The sequence below is a fragment of the Pseudomyrmex gracilis genome, unplaced genomic scaffold (assembly GCF_002006095.1).
Source record: "Pseudomyrmex gracilis isolate BER0280 unplaced genomic scaffold, ASM200609v1 scaffold_45, whole genome shotgun sequence".
In the NCBI taxonomy this organism is placed as follows: Eukaryota; Metazoa; Arthropoda; class Insecta; order Hymenoptera; family Formicidae; genus Pseudomyrmex; species Pseudomyrmex gracilis.
The window spans coordinates 49,751-65,324 of NW_018020629.1; the positions used below are offsets into that span (position 1 = coordinate 49,751).

The 15,574-nt window shown below is 37.2% G+C and overlaps 5 protein-coding genes across 10 annotated transcripts; 2 read left to right on the forward strand and 3 right to left on the reverse strand.

Moving 5' to 3' along the window:
- Positions 1–479: 479 nt before the first annotated feature.
- Positions 480–4,497, reverse strand: LOC109853276 (fatty-acid amide hydrolase 2). Of its 3 annotated transcripts, none has more exons than XM_020425202.1 (11): positions 4,417–4,497; positions 4,244–4,325; positions 3,959–4,129; positions 3,342–3,550; positions 2,805–3,031; positions 2,396–2,725; positions 1,948–2,291; positions 1,733–1,828; positions 1,401–1,559; positions 1,076–1,258; positions 480–889 (listed from the first exon to the last, which is right to left on the reverse strand). In XM_020425202.1, exons 3-11 carry the CDS (start codon positions 3,980–3,982, stop codon positions 803–805), a joined length of 1,659 nt encoding a protein of 552 aa, XP_020280791.1. In that variant the 5' UTR covers positions 3,983–4,129; positions 4,244–4,325; positions 4,417–4,497; the 3' UTR covers positions 480–802. The 3 variants fall into 3 exon arrangements, with proteins under 3 accessions (XP_020280791.1, XP_020280790.1, XP_020280789.1); XM_020425201.1 differs by having other exon boundaries at positions 4,412–4,430; XM_020425200.1 differs by lacking the exon at positions 4,417–4,497 and having other exon boundaries at positions 4,244–4,404.
- Positions 4,498–4,992: 495 nt separating this feature from the next.
- Positions 4,993–7,266, forward strand: LOC109853243 (IST1 homolog). The gene is made up of 5 exons (XM_020425135.1): positions 4,993–5,532; positions 5,861–6,293; positions 6,408–6,545; positions 6,648–6,707; positions 6,796–7,266. The coding sequence occupies exons 1-5, from the start codon at positions 5,264–5,266 to the stop codon at positions 6,973–6,975; spliced, it is 1,080 nt and encodes a 359-aa protein (XP_020280724.1). The 5' UTR covers positions 4,993–5,263; the 3' UTR covers positions 6,976–7,266.
- Positions 7,267–7,330: 64 nt separating this feature from the next.
- Positions 7,331–8,761, reverse strand: LOC109853244 (general odorant-binding protein 71). Of its 2 annotated transcripts, XM_020425138.1 has the most exons (6): positions 8,680–8,761; positions 8,329–8,558; positions 7,997–8,204; positions 7,776–7,811; positions 7,509–7,703; positions 7,331–7,420 (listed from the first exon to the last, which is right to left on the reverse strand). In XM_020425138.1, exons 1-6 carry the CDS (start codon positions 8,734–8,736, stop codon positions 7,397–7,399), a joined length of 750 nt encoding a protein of 249 aa, XP_020280727.1. In that variant the 5' UTR covers positions 8,737–8,761; the 3' UTR covers positions 7,331–7,396. The 2 variants fall into 2 exon arrangements, with proteins under 2 accessions (XP_020280727.1, XP_020280725.1); XM_020425136.1 differs by having other exon boundaries at positions 7,331–7,703.
- Positions 8,762–9,112: 351 nt separating this feature from the next.
- Positions 9,113–10,449, forward strand: LOC109853245. The gene is made up of 3 exons (XM_020425139.1): positions 9,113–9,200; positions 9,551–9,780; positions 10,108–10,449. Exons 1-3 carry the CDS (start codon positions 9,183–9,185, stop codon positions 10,280–10,282), a joined length of 423 nt encoding a protein of 140 aa, XP_020280728.1. The 5' UTR covers positions 9,113–9,182; the 3' UTR covers positions 10,283–10,449.
- A 67-nt stretch (positions 10,450–10,516) lies between these two features.
- LOC109853185 (1-acyl-sn-glycerol-3-phosphate acyltransferase gamma-like) lies at positions 10,517–15,340 on the reverse strand. Of its 3 annotated transcripts, none has more exons than XM_020425041.1 (7): positions 14,872–15,340; positions 13,266–13,527; positions 12,999–13,171; positions 12,762–12,923; positions 12,275–12,613; positions 11,671–11,890; positions 10,517–11,082 (listed from the first exon to the last, which is right to left on the reverse strand). In XM_020425041.1, the coding sequence occupies exons 2-7, from the start codon at positions 13,444–13,446 to the stop codon at positions 10,985–10,987; spliced, it is 1,173 nt and encodes a 390-aa protein (XP_020280630.1). In that variant the 5' UTR covers positions 13,447–13,527; positions 14,872–15,340; the 3' UTR covers positions 10,517–10,984. The 3 variants fall into 3 exon arrangements, with proteins under 3 accessions (XP_020280630.1, XP_020280628.1, XP_020280629.1); XM_020425039.1 differs by having other exon boundaries at positions 13,266–13,533; XM_020425040.1 differs by lacking the exon at positions 14,872–15,340 and having other exon boundaries at positions 13,266–13,546.
- Between the last annotated feature and the right edge of the window lie 234 nt (positions 15,341–15,574).

Here is a 15,574-nt window from a genome sequence, read left to right on the forward strand (position 1 = left end):
GCGCGACATACCTCACCGCAACGGCAGCGAGCGACTCCCACCTCCTCCCCCCCCCGGTCGTTGTTGCGCGGCGAGGCGGCACTGCCCACACACGCACGCACACACACACAACCTCTCTTTCCTTACCGCGGCAACGAACCTCACGACCGATTGTCGCGCAACTCCACCTCTACGTACGGAACTACTACACAACATCCGTCAGAACCGCGCGACGGGGTGACAACTAGGAAGTTTCGAAGGTTTTGTCTTTTTTTCTTTTTTTTTTTTACCGTAAAACAACTTGACGTTTGTGGTGCGCGAAAGTTTCGACAATTGATAAATTGAAAGAGAAGGAAGAAATTAGCAGCGTCTTGGAGGGGAACTCCAAAACTCTTAACCTTTTGTACACAGATGTATATATAGGGTAGGATTCACAAAACACAAATATATATACGTACACACAATTTCAATTAAATAAAGTAAAAATAAGATATTTGCAATTCTGAGTAGCGTGCTATGTATTTTATCGAAATCAATTTCAAAACATGACATAAATTATTATACATGTAAGATTAATACATACCACGCAAGATTAATATATATACGTAATCTTTGAAAAAATATTTTTGTTCGAAGACTTTATAACAAACTTTGTAACAAACATCAAGAAAACTAAGATATAACAGAACACTTATATTAAGAGATATAAAATTCCCAAGATATTTTTCCAAAACCCAAGTTAATTACTTTGGAGTCCAAGTTATTTTGCGTTGTAAATGCCAAGATTACTTTGTTCATGACTTGTCAATCTTCTTTAGGGACATTACGGTTGAACCCAACCACCGAACTCTTTCTCGAGTTCTCTGCCAACCGCTAAACACAGATGATCATTGTACGGAGCTGCTATCACCTGCAATTTTAAAGAGAACGTTACGCGAATGTTGAAAACTATAAAATAACGAGGGCGACACTACATTACAAATTAACTCCACTAGAAACATTGTGTCGTAAAGTTCTAAATATTAAAAATACAAAAAAAGAATTATTATTGAGCAAAAAATACACTTCAAAATAATATTTGAGTCGAGATTCTTACTTGAATACCGACTGGCAAGCCTTGTTTGTCCAAGCCCATCGGCACTTGGAGACTTGGAAACCGCAAAACGTTAAAGAAACACCAATAGCCAAAGTTATAAGGTCTGAGAAATGCGGAGTAATGATAACTCGCGGGGAAGGGAGCTGAAGTATACAACAACACTCCATTGTCCCCCAATGTCTCCTGTGGGGACAGATTTTTATAGTATCCGAATGAATGAATGTGTGCAACATGTCAACAAACATCTAACAGAATTTTTTAACAAAGTGCTAAGTTAACAAGTTGTTAATTTGCTGTTAATTTTTGCTCTTCCTGCAATAATTACCGCTAAGAATAGTTTCGCTTTCGCGGTGACGCTTTTTGCCCATTCCGCGTTCACCTCCGGAAAAAAGTCCTCGTCTGCCAATTTAAAAACAGCAGCTGCCGTCAGTTGCGAATTTCCAGTGAGCAGATTGGCTAATTCTCTGATCGCGCTCGTAGAATACTGCAAAATGTTGAATACTTTTTAAGTAAGAAAGTTACGACGAGACGCGTGACTTTTGAGGAGAAAGCACGAATATTGCAAGACATAAGATTAATAAGATTCTAATGTCATCAACTGATATTTATACAAAATTACGTGTTATATATGAAATGCAATCCTATCTTAATCCTTACCTTCCCACCTGTTATGTTTTCTCTGAAATTGACGTTCTCGCGAGTCATCCAATATCTCCACAGTTTAAAACTGTACTCAGAACCCGGTATTTTAATCTGTAACAAACATAACAATTTAAGCACGTGTTAAAAATTTCTTTGTATCTAAACATCAAAATCTATCTCACATGTGCGCATATAAATATGTAGCATTCTGTGAATCACTAGATTTCTACCTTTGTTGCGGAACCGGTGAGTTTTTCTAAATGTTTTACAGCTTTTCTGATTGTGGTCCGCATGGTCTTGGTCACTTTGCTCGCTCTCAAATCTCCAGAACTCTCTTGATAGAACACTTTTAGATCTTTCACATTCACCGACTCATCGAATCTTAATCTGGGCCCGTTTTTATACATGGGCAAATTTTTCAGCCGGTCGTCCAGTTGAAATTTGGGATTTTTATCAATCAGTACCTTTAGAACAGGTGCGATATCTTCAGCGTGTCTGCAAATTGGTCCAGCTGCCACCATTGTATCCAGAAAATGTTTATCACGTAATCCAATTCCGTATACAGATATCAATCCTGACACATAACATCAAAATTTAAATAAATTATCGGATATATATAAAAACTTTTTAGATAAGATAATAAAAAAATAATCAATACAAAAAATTTTTAATATTAACCTTCGCTGGGTTTGTGGCCAAAACATCCGTTAAAAAAGGCAGGCATCCTAGTAGAGCCTCCTATATCGCTAGCAAGAGAGAGCGGAGTACCGCTTGCTGCCATTAGAGCTCCTTCTCCACCACTACTGCCTCCTACTGTTCTGGTAGTGTTGTAAGGATTATTTGTTTGTCCAAATAGATGATTTCTCGATTCCGTCCATAAGTTCAGTTCTGGTACATTGGTTTTTGCGATTAAAATCGCACCAGCCTCTTTCAACAAGCGAACTGTCGCGGCGTCGTCCTCACAGCAATGGTTTCGGCGACAGAGCAAGCCGAGAGAATGGATTAATCCTAACAAAACAATCGATAACAATTGTTGCAATTACTTTGTCGAATCAATATGGATTACTTTTTGACGGATTTTGCCAACCTTCAGCTCGATTGCTCTCCTTCGTGGTGAAGGGAACTCCCAGAAACGGTTTTTCGTTTTTTATTTTTTCCTGATCGATGCCTTGTTGTATCATTAAATCCACCTTCTTTGCATCTTCCAAAGCCGGTTCGTATCTCTCCACCACAATTGCATTTATCAAACAATTTACTTCTTTACATCTTGCAATGAAAGCTCCCACCACTTCCTCCGATGTAACTTGCTTTGTCCTGAAATATCATACACCACGTCATTTTATATATATATATATATATATATACTGTCTATCAAACATTTGAAAACAAATAACTCAATAACATCTCAATATATTGAGTGGCAATAATAGAAATACTGTTATTATCAGACCTTCATGAGCAAATCAGATAAATCTTGTATTTATTTATTTTTTGTATTTTATTATCTTATCATGTACGTAACAAAAGAGGCTGCTATATACAGTGTACACAAACATGTTTTAAAGAAAACAAACATTTATAATTTAATTGAAAAAAAAAAAAAAAATTTAAGTCAATACTCAACCTGATCTTTTCAGCTAAAGAAACTGCACTTTCCAACAGTAACTTCTGTTCCACAGGTGGTACTTTGTTCGCTTTCTTATCATAGTACAGGCCAAAGATAAAGTCCACAATACAATCAAACAGAACATGCAGCTGTATTATTACAAATCTTAAAAACGTGCAACATATCTGTTTGGTATGCTGTATCAGATCCTCGGATTCTGAAGGCTCCTAAACATATGTAAATTACAAAATCACTTTTTTTTTAATAAAAAGCCTGTACTGTACAGTGATAAAAAGATTTGACCGGCCGGCACCAAAAGTGGATGCTACTGAAAGACGCACACAAGCGAGAACCGCCGTCCGTGTGCGTGACGTTACTCACACGGACGGCGGTTCTCGCTTGTGTGCGTGCTCTCAGTGGTTCCCACCACCTCGGTGCTCTTGGTGCTGGCCGGTCAAAAAAAATCTTTCATCACTGCCTGTACATTTAATTTCAAAATAATACACTGTCACATTCTTGTACGACGAAACTACATAAATTTACATACACGTAAGAAAGTAACAATTTTCATAAATTCAAAAAAAAAAAAAAAGACTGTGTGTCAACACAATGACGTGATGAAATTCTGTGTTTACCTTGTTCCTTATAGAAGAACACATAATTTTCCGCAAAAACTGGCAAAATATGAGAGAGAATATTTTTTTTCGATTGCGACAGAGAAGAATCGATTGGTGACGATGACGATTCGAAATGCGGAGATAAACAACACACCTATCAGGCTGCGTTCCGCTATTAGTGCTGAAAATCTATAATATATATCGCATAAACTATAAATTTTCTGATTGACATTGAATGACAGAACGTAACGTTAATATGAGAATGGCATATGTAATCGTTGTCATATATAATGATATATTTACATGACCAGTCAGTGATCTCTACAACAATGTTGGGCGATATGTCGAGTACTGCTGAGTAACACTGGTGGAAAGATCGAGCTCGCTGCAACGAGAGTATCGAAGTGGTGAGGGCGCGTACACAAGCGAAAACCGTCCTCACGGACGACGGATTCTTGCTTGTGTGCGTACCCCACCGCTTAGATATACTCTCGTTGCAGCAGGCTCGATCTTTCATTACTGCTGAGTAATGGCTCATACATGAGCAAACATGTACATAGATTAGATATGAACACGATAGAGATATGAACCGATTGCTGTGACGTCTGACACACAGATCCCCCAAATGGGTGCGTTCAGACAACTCAACAGTTGCGCAACGGTTGAGAGATAATCACTTCTGATTGGATCATACTTTTGGAACCGCACCAGATTTTGAAGAATAGTCTTATCATAAGTGACGATCTCTCAACCGTTGAGTTGTCTGAACGCACCCATTGACCGAACGGTTAAGACACATTGTCTCTGATTGGAACATGCTCCCGGATGTATCTTAGATCCATGAGAAACGGTCCTATAATAACCCCGTTTACTAAAGCCTATGTCACACTACGGATTGGGATTGAGATTGGATTGAAATTTGACCAATCAAAAAAAAGAAAACCAATCCTACATTTAGTGATCTTTGCTCTGATTGGCCAAATTGCAATCCAATCTCAATCCTAATTTGTAGTGTGACATAGGCTTAAGGATTGACGTTTCGGAACCAAACGCAACCACCGATCTGTTATCACGCGTGCACACGCGCAAACAAATCAACTTGATCTTTACGTCGTGTCCACGCAAGGGTTATCTCATCCGTGTGTGATTAACAAGAAGGTTATTTTCATAGAAGAAGCTGTCGTTCTTCTAATCTAGGCGTGAGATGGATTGATTCTCATTACCTCTCTCTTTGACGTTTAAAATGAGATAATTGTGAGATCGGATTCTTAAGTGTTGCGACGCAATAAAGAGTCCTAACCAAGTGGATGACACGCACCGAAGATGTTCTCGAGCGGGCCGAATTACACGAAGCTGAAGACGCATCTGCGTCTGGCGATTAATCGTCTGAAACTGTTGGAGAAGAAGAAGACGGAGCTGGCGCAGAAGGCGCGACGTGAGATCGCCGATTACATCGCCGCCGGGAAGACCGAGCGCGCGAAGATCCGGGTGGAGCACATCATCCGCGAGGACTACATGGTGGAAGCGATGGAACTCCTGGAGATGTACTGCGACCTGCTCCTGGCGCGATTCGGTCTCATTCAGCAAATGAAGTAAGTAACGGCAAAACACAATTCTCTCTGCGATCAAAACGCAATAATTGTAGTAGGCCTGTGTGAGATTTGAAAGCAAAACGAAACATTGTTTAAATGTAATTTGCGCTAATTTGAATAATTGCTTGTTACTTTATTTTAATTACTTATATTATTCACTCATTAGGTCTTTTTTTTTTTTTATCTTATCATTCGCGACAGTGTTTTATCTGGCAACAGAAAGTGTATTGTTTGAGGTGAAATTTAAATTGCTCATGGAGCAATTACACAAGGATTGTATACTTGTAGTCGCAGGATTTAATCATTTGATGTACATATAAATTTTCAGAAATCTTGATGACGGTTTGGCCGAGGCCATATCCACCATCATTTGGGCGGCACCTCGTATCCAGACGGATGTGCAAGAAATTAAGGTCATAGCGGATATCCTAACGTCCAAATACGGCAGACAGTATACGGAAGCGTGCCGTGAGGAGGCGATACAGACCATATCGGAGAAGCTGAAGCATAAAATGAGCGTGCAGTCACCGTCGAAACTTCTCGTGGAAAAGTATCTGATCGAAATCGCCAAAAATTACAACGTGGAATACGAGCCGGATCCGCAGGTGATGGCCGAGGCTCAGGACGCGATGCTGATAGACATAGGAGGAGAGTCGAGGAATAATCTGGACACCGCCAGCGGAGGAATACCTCATCCGCCTGGCTTCATCGGTTTTCCACAGGCGCCGCTCCTACCGGATCCCGGATTCAACTCGAGCACGGTAATAACTTGGAGTACTTTTCCAAAAAGACAAAAAACAGTATTGCTTTTTTCAGTTTTTTTTTTTTTTTTTCCAGTTATTACATCACTAAGAGAAAACGTTGTGATGTTTCAGGATTCAGCCAAAGACGCTTCTTCCATAGGATTTGTGTCCCCGACGTCTCCGCCTTCTGAAAAGGATCAGAATACCGCTTTCAGTCCCGCTGCTTTTTCGTACAACATTCCTCTGGACAACGCCAACTCGAACAAACCTGTGAGTTAACTCGCATTCTCGGACAACACGAGTTCCGCCTGATCAATAAACAACAACGGTGTTCTCTTGCTAAACATCTGAATTTGAAATTTTCTTAATTAGGAGGAAGATTTGCCGCCTCCGTACCGACCTCCGGACTTTCCACCCGATTTAAACAAACAGGTAAAAAAGCTTTGCGCCTCTTCGAATTTTCACGGAGTGAAAAATTAAAAATGCGTTGTGTTAATTTTTCTTGTTTTCTTCCGTGCAGTCGGACGAGAAGCCTAAACCTCAACCGAGATCGAAGATGCCGATGAACAACTATCAGCTCCCGGATCTTCCGGCAGTGCCGACGGAGAACAACGATCCGTCCGAAAATCCATCTGAGAACGACGACGTTGACTTCGACGATCTGATGAAGCGATTCGAAAACTTGAAGAAGAGGAAGTAACACGCTCCACACGGATGCAATAATATATATCCTGAATATCGCGTTAATTTCTATTATCTTTATCGTCACGATAAAGCGACGTTGTATTTTATAGTAGTGCCTTCCGCAAAAAGGAAAGGGTATATCTAGTATTTAAGGGGGATAAAATTCAAAATGCTTTCGCGCGCGACAAAAAAAAAACAGAAATATATATAACTGATAATACAATTACGCTTTATCTACGCTCTGAACGAGAGATTGTATAAATTGTTAAAAAACAATTTATTATTTTAATTAAACGTGTTAATTTATTATGAGTCTTTCTACTAAATTATTGCACGCTAACGCTCCGCGTTGCCTCGTAACAGCTACGTAGTTTTTTTTTTTTTTTTTTTTACAGAAACTGATTGTCGTCATCATTGGAAATGCGATCGTGTTACCACTAGTTATCCCAATCTTCGCATCTCTGAAAAAAAAAACAAAAAAAGTGTGAAGTCACGTTCAAAACCGATCGAAGGAATATCGGACGTTTGTCGGTCGATAAAATTTTGTACTTCTTTTCCTTTGTCCGACAGACAGGATAGGAGATTCTGCGAGAACTGACATTTGTCCTGTCTCATTTCCAAATTAAGATAACGGAAACACTCGACGACGGCTTCCTCCGCGAAGTCTCGCAGCTCCGGATTACGTATGTTACGCGTCGTGAACTGTACGACCGAGTTCTGCTCGGGAAATCCCCTTTGATCCACCTGTTGTAAACAAAATTTGAGAAGACTGATTGCCGATTAAGATTTTAAAAGAGAAATCTTTGTGTATTTTACCATATTTAATTCGTTGAAAACACACTGGACGATGCACTGTAATAAAAAAAAAAGCATAATATACATAATAATTAATAGTTCGATATTTTGTATCGACATAAATTCAAGTTGACATAGAAATAATAAGAGAGAGAGAGAGGAAGTAATAAATTTATACACAGTCACACATGTTACATCAGCTTGAACTTTGGTTTTTTTTATAAGACACTTGTGTAGCTCACGGATCGTTGTTGATTCTTGTCGTAGTTCTGCGAGTTGCTGTTGTACGTCTGATCGTAACTCGATCTGACACCTCCGTCGGAATAACCAAAGTCGCGAATATTGACACCCCGATTGGGATTATATTGCGTATTTCTCCACTGTCCGTTCGTGTAATTGATTGAATAACGTTGGTCGTTGCCGACGTTTCTTTGTTGATTCCCACGGTTCCTTGATTACACATTAACGTTATTTATTTATGTTTTATTAACACGTTCGCACGCAATCGAAATTAAAATTATGCGATTAAAAAACGCGCGATTAATTCGATTCTTCGCGCTTTTTGCCTCGTTACCGATTGTTATTTTGATTCTTCCACGACTGCGTGTTGGACTTGCTATTGTCGCTTGTGAAAAACTTGGTGTCGAACATGTCCATGATCGAAGATTCGTTGCTGTTGCTGTCATCGCTCGACGCGGAATTGTCGCTGTAATCGTCATCGCCCGCGGATCGTTTCTTGCAAACCCGCACAATCTTCCGAAACTGATCGTTCACTTGCTGAACGCCGCTTCTGCATTTTAATGACTACAACGATTAAAAAAAAATAAATAAATAAAATAAATAGAAGAGTGAATTCGTTATCGATAAAAAAAAAAAAAAATGCAATTTTATATGTTTTTCATTTAAATCAACTCTGAGTACTTACGATCGCTGACTCCGTCAGTAATAAACAAACGCCGCACAGAACGATCAGTCTGATCATTTTACACAGGCAATATTCTATCTTCTTCCAGATAGAGATTTGTTCTTCGATTTCTCACATGTACGCTCGCAACGTGTATTTATAAAGTAAATCGCTGAAAAAAAATGCGCTCACATAATCGAGACGAGAGACAAGTTGACAGGATGAGTTGACAAGTTGACAATTGTCTCTGAAACAAAATCGATTGTTCCATATCCCGGATGTGTGAAGACACGCACGACCAACTCTTCTTACGCAATTCTTTCAATTATCGATCGAATCATCACGAGCATTGTTATACGGATAAAAAGTTCTTGCTAAAGAAAAACCAATTGAGTTGTCAGGAGGAAAAACACAAAACTCAATCAATCGGGAGGGAAAGTGAGAGCTTTGTGGGAACAACACACGAGCCTCGACGCGTTCGACCGATCAGTCCTCCGTAAATTGTCCGCCAAAAAAGATTTATAATGCGCGTCGAACGCTCCGTAAGTCTGTCTCTTGTTCGTCTCCTCGTTCTCGCAATAAAATTTTGTGTTTTTTTTTTTAATCGAACAAAACTCATCCGAACACAATATAAACTTATTATGCGCGTTTTTTTTCTTTTTGTTGTCGCGCGTAGGGGGATCGCGAAATAAGATCCGACGAAGTAACAGAGCGCGAAAATGTGAAAGCGATTAAACGTGTCGTACTACAGATTTCACTGAGTAATTTGCGTGAAACACTTATAGTTGACGCGAATCAACACAAAATTAACAAGTTCGTCGCGCGTGAGAGAAAAATTAATTGAATTGAAAAAAGAAAAAGAAATAGAAAATTTTGTTTATACTTCTTGCAGCTTCTTCTCACAGTCTTTTTGTTCGCGATCATGTTGTCAGTAGGCGAGAATAACGCAAATGCAGAAGTCACATCGCCATATGGAGGCCACACATTGACACTGTCACATCCCGATGCAGAATTTAAGGATGATGAAAGACAGCAATCGGTGGACGAAAGCCGGATAGATTTTCAAATAAGGAATCATCGGGGACCGGGGACGTACATATTCGGTTTCGACACTGGACACGGGTGAGTGTGAAATGACCTACCAAGGTAAAATATTTGTTAACAAAAAAAAAAAAAAGACAGTATTAGAAAAATGCCGATAATAACAAAGTTTATATATATACAATATTCACACAAGACTATAAATTATTTTCTACATATCTATTTTCTCTCTACGCTGTAAACTTTCTTTTCTTGAATTAAGTTTATGGTCTAAAAATATTGTTTTCTCTTACAATTTAATTAGTCGCATACATGTAGAATCGATAAAACAATTCGTTAATAACTGCTCGAATTGTTTAAGAAAGCATAATCACATCGAAATGACGTATGTCGTTTTTGTGTACGCAGAAAAAATCGGCAATACAGAATGGAGGAGCGGCTCCAAGACGGGAGCGTGAAGGGTCGATATGGATTTTACGATCCGAAGGGAAAGCTCAGAGTTATCGGTTATGTTGCGGGCCCGTACAGCGGTTACCAAGAACGCCATCACGAGACTATTACTTACAAAAAGCCTGAAACTTAATGCTCCATCTCTGTAAAAAAATATATTATCCCTAAAAATGTATTACTTTTCAATTGTCTTGAACAAAAAGAATAGAAACAAATTACACGTTCGGATGTAAATAAATTCTGACGGCGCAATAGGGTTAAATCATTTATTTAACAATAACAATAGCTCTATATGTAAGAAAAAAAAATATAAACACAAAAAAATATGTAAATATTATATAATATCATAGTACAGATATACATATTATATATATATATATATGTACACATACTGTATATATGCTTACATACATTTATTTATGTATGTAAGCACTTCGTATGTATCTATGTATAATTTGGATTTGATCCATGGTGATCCACTGAACTCTACTTATATCAGAATGCTCGAAACAATTTGCGGGGGACAGAAAGCACGTGGTGCACATACACTCGATCATTCTCTCGCGTCACATTAATGTGGGGAACAGGGGATTTGTATGAAGAAGCGCATTCCACCATTAATAAAGTTCAATGATTCATACGGTAAAACACGTTCTCGTCCACTGATTGTGGATTGCACAGAAACACAAAAATTAAATGTATACGTATCTGCTTAAATTATTCTTAAAGTTTTGCATCTCTCCTGTTCTGTGTGAACCGCCTGAATTATCATATTTCTTCAGTATCTTTGACACTTTTAACGGAAGTCATCTTTCATTCAGACGTCGCTCGGAAATTATTTGCTCTTCTTCGCCTCGGCCGTATTCCCCGCTCCGTACGACGAGGCCTTGCTTATCTCCGACATCCCGAGGGTTTTGTACATTAGCAGATAAACTGTAAATCGATTTTTATTTTCCCATAAAAAATATATGAAAGATTTGGATGTATAAAACAGGATAAGCGACACTCGATATGTTTTCCTACCTTCTTCTTTCTTTAATTTTTCTTTCTGGCTTGCGTGTTTCACAAGCTCTTTACACGAAAAAAAAAAAGTTTTTCATTCTGACCGATATCGAATTTACAATATTTTTTTTCTGACTAAAAAACTTTAAGTTGCGCTTTCTTGAAATGTGTGTCGAATATCACTTATCCTGTTTTATATCCGAGCCTCTCGCGCATTTAAATGTACATCGAGATCAGGTTTCTGCTGATTTAAAGCCGTATCACATAACAAATGGTGTAAATACATATCCGAATAATAATAATAATAATAATAATAATAATAACAACAATAACAATAATAATAATAATAATAATAATAAGCGACTTGTGCAATCAGCATTCACATAGTTGAATCTGACGCGAGTTAACAAAGCGGTAACTAAGATTGATAAACGCTCGAAAATGTGACATCTAAGAACGATGATCTATCTAAAGTAGCAGTCGGGTGAAGAGTAATGAGAGGTGGATAATACTACTTACATAAAAAGATAATTGCGACTCCGATGGAAAAGTAGAAGATCGAGCCGGACAAAAGAAGCCTTAGAAGATAATACAGCATTGGTACGAGGACAACTACCGCCCAGAATATGGTATTAATGAGGGAATAATATCTTCTTTTCAGCTTGAACGACTCTGTCCTAGGCACTCCGCTCGTGGCAAAAAAATCGCCTGTCTTATAGAAACTCTCCGTCATACGATCCTACCAATAGCCAACAATTCATGTCTAGCGTTAATACGAAATTAACTACTGAATTCGAGGGGTATGTGGTTTTGCGTGTGCTGTTCCGTTTAATCGTAAACTTTGAAAATTCTTATTATAATATTTTCGGCATTTCTAAATGATAATCAAATACGAGACAAGCTTACGGTGTTTCAGTGAAAATGCGAACAACAAACAAAATTTTAACCAAGTAATAAATCATCTTGGTAAAGTTGTCTATTTGAGTATAACGATCAACTTTCTAAATGTAATTGAGATACCTTCAGCTATATCACTTGCAGGACTATATATTTCTACTGAAATCATAACTCTTTAACTAAAATAATTTAATAATTATTTCTCAATGAGAAATGCAGACTGTACCTTCTGTTGAAAGAGTTTCTGCAGCCATTCGGCAGCCGCCTCGTCTCCCTCAGGTACTTCCTCAATAGGAATTCTTTTAGCGTACATGTGACCTTCCAGAGGCTTTCCAAGGAGGAGATTCATCATGGTTGGCTTTACCGGATCAGACGGCTTAAATGCTATTTGAATGTCGTAAATAGCGGCCGGTTTACCTCTCATAAGCGGAATGCTGGCGGTGAAACCCTTCGTACGTGGCGTTAAGTGATAATTCAACACTGGTAGACCCTTCTCTATGGCGAATTTCTGACTGGCTTCCAGTTTCTTTGGCGTGAATCGCGTACCTTCGGGATAGAGCAGTAGCTGCAATCACAAACCCCGAGTTATTTTTAACAATTTTTAACGAAGACTATCGAACACTTTGAGAGGTAAAGCTCATGGAAATCAGTATAAAACTTGCTTCGACAAAAAATAAATAAATAAATAAATAAAACAAACAACTGAAACTGACCCACATCGTGTCGGGATATTCGATCAGCTCTGTGATCTGAGTCCTGATTTTCTCTCTGTCCTTGTCCCAACTTCTTTCGAGGAAAATGCTCTCGGCGAATTTCCACGCCCATCCCAATGTTGGAATATATTGTATCGATTTTTTTGCATAAGATTTGCAATTCTGCGAACACACAGTCTCTCATGGACTCTTCTAGCATCGAGATGTGAATGTACATGTTTAACACAGAATACTTACGCCCAACAGTCTCACGCGATCGCACAATAACCAACCTATTAACCAGTCCGTCTCGTAACTGTGGTTCATCAGAAGATAGCCGTGCTCGTTACCGTAATATTTCTCGAAGTCATTCTTATCAATGTACAATATTAAATCCGATCCGGACCACCATTCGGCCATAAATACTAACTCTGAAGAAAGAGTAAAGAAAACACAAATGTGTATTAATTATTCGGAAACATTGCGTTTTAAAACTCTAATTCAAGACAATGTGAAAAAACTTACGACAATAAAAGGAGTAGCAAAGATAGTAGTTAATCTTGCGATAAAGATACTTGGAAAAAGGCCTTAATCCAAAATATAAAATGCATTGGAAGAAGTTGATTATTAAGCCGGACGTAAAAAATGTAATGGCAAACATAAGATGTATCACTGACGATTGTTTCACAGAAGTGAGCACTCCCATGGTTCCAATATATATTGAATTGTAGATGTTACAAAAAAAAACATAAATACTCTCTCTCTTTCTCTCTCTCTCTTTCTGTTTCTATACCTTCAACAGAAATATGAGTCAACTAATTAGAATAAGAAGCTAAATTATATATCTGCAACAAAAAAATCTATATTTAATTTCTTAGAATTTACTCTATCAAAAAGAACTCATAATTTTTATTTAATTACTTTTTCATCCTAAAATATAAAACTAATTTGCATATTTTAATATAAATAAAAAAACTAGTTTACATTTAAATGAAAAAGATTTGTGTAAAAAAGACTAGCATTCACACAAGTATCAACAAAGACGTAAAACTTTGCCTATACATACGTAATAAACAGATTATACTTTCTAATTCTATACGTTGTTGTCACGTATATAGAGAGAATTAAACTTCTCAAGCATTAATTATAGCTCATGAGAAAAACTTATGTTGCACAGACAGTAAATCATAATAGTACTATATTTTATATCTATTTATAAAGATATGTAATCTCTCTAATGTGTAACAAAATAGAAAATATTATATGTAATATAATTTATTAACAAACAGGTCTTAAATTCTCAAAATATAAAAAGCAGAGATAATAACATATTCTCTTTGCGATAATTTGGCGATTATTAAGTAAAAATAAATATATAAAACCCAAAACAATGTAGAAATCTCTGCAATATGTACCATGTTATGTATATTATAACATATTGTATATGTACACATCTGTCTGACTGATTACATACAAAAGATTATTAATAGAGATTATTGATAGATATCTTTTAAGTTATATAAAATTTTATACAACCGATATGTATACAACCGTGCAAGATAGATTTTTGCTATAAGTAACAATATATTTCAAATTTTTTATATTTATCTTGATTTATGAACTGAGTAATAATTCACTTTGCAGTTGCAACTTTTACTTTTTGTTATGCAAAACAGTTATCAAGATTTATGCTGAGGTAACTAAAGCAAACAATTAGAAATATGTGCCACATGTTCAGAATTGAGCAATATGTGCATATGTCATATGTGTGTATTACTCATCAATTATGAACACGTAAATTGCGGAAACTTTTATTTGTATACTTCACAAAATGCATATTTTTAGTAAAGTCATGTGTATATCCTTTTCATATTATCTTATATATATCACACATATATATGTGTATATATATCTATCTTATCTATCCTTGTATGTGTATATATCTATATATCTATATATGTATATATATCAACAAAATATTGTGATCCGTAATTTAGATAACTGATCCTCATGCGACATATATTGACAAATTAGTTGACAAAAATTTTTTTATTAGAGTATTTACTGAATTTTCAAACCGAGAAAGAATATTTTGGCAGACTAATCTACGAGAATGTTAAATGGGGCTCACCTAATTTAGCATCTCTGACGAATAAAGGAACCGAAATGCGAAGAAAAATAACTGTGCTCGGTGCCAATGATGTGATCAAAGTGCAAGGTTCTAAAGTTCAATAACGACGGCGTGTCGATGGATGTTGATCTGTGCGTGTTTCGTCGTCGTTTTTACTACTACATGACCCTCATGTCATCCGTAAGTCAGAATTCTACCTCCATGCTGCTTCGTGCCTGCGATGCGCGCGCAACCGTGAGCGAGCGTCCAGATGTTTACGACAGGAGTTATTATACCTATAGAAAAATTATCTCTCGGCGCGGAGATATATTTATATAAAAAAACAATCCCGAATTATCTATGTGCGGTTTTGTGTATGTGAGACGTACACACAACGGTGATACGGAAAACCAACGGGATTGCGTTTCAATTAACGCTTTTCACACTAACACCATTTCGCACTTGGTTGTTATTTCTCCAGCATCGCGTCCGTTGTGTGTGGTATATATATACGTATATACAATATACACGGTGGATAAAAAAGTCGCAAGTTCAAAAAGAGATATTTCTAAAACAATAAACCCATTGTAAATGTATAAATATACTTTTTATATTGTATGTCATGTATTATGTGTGTGGTAATTGTTATTCTTTTAATGTAATATAAAAAAGTATATGTTAATATATAATACGTGTTAAATATACATAATGTTTATGCTTGCGT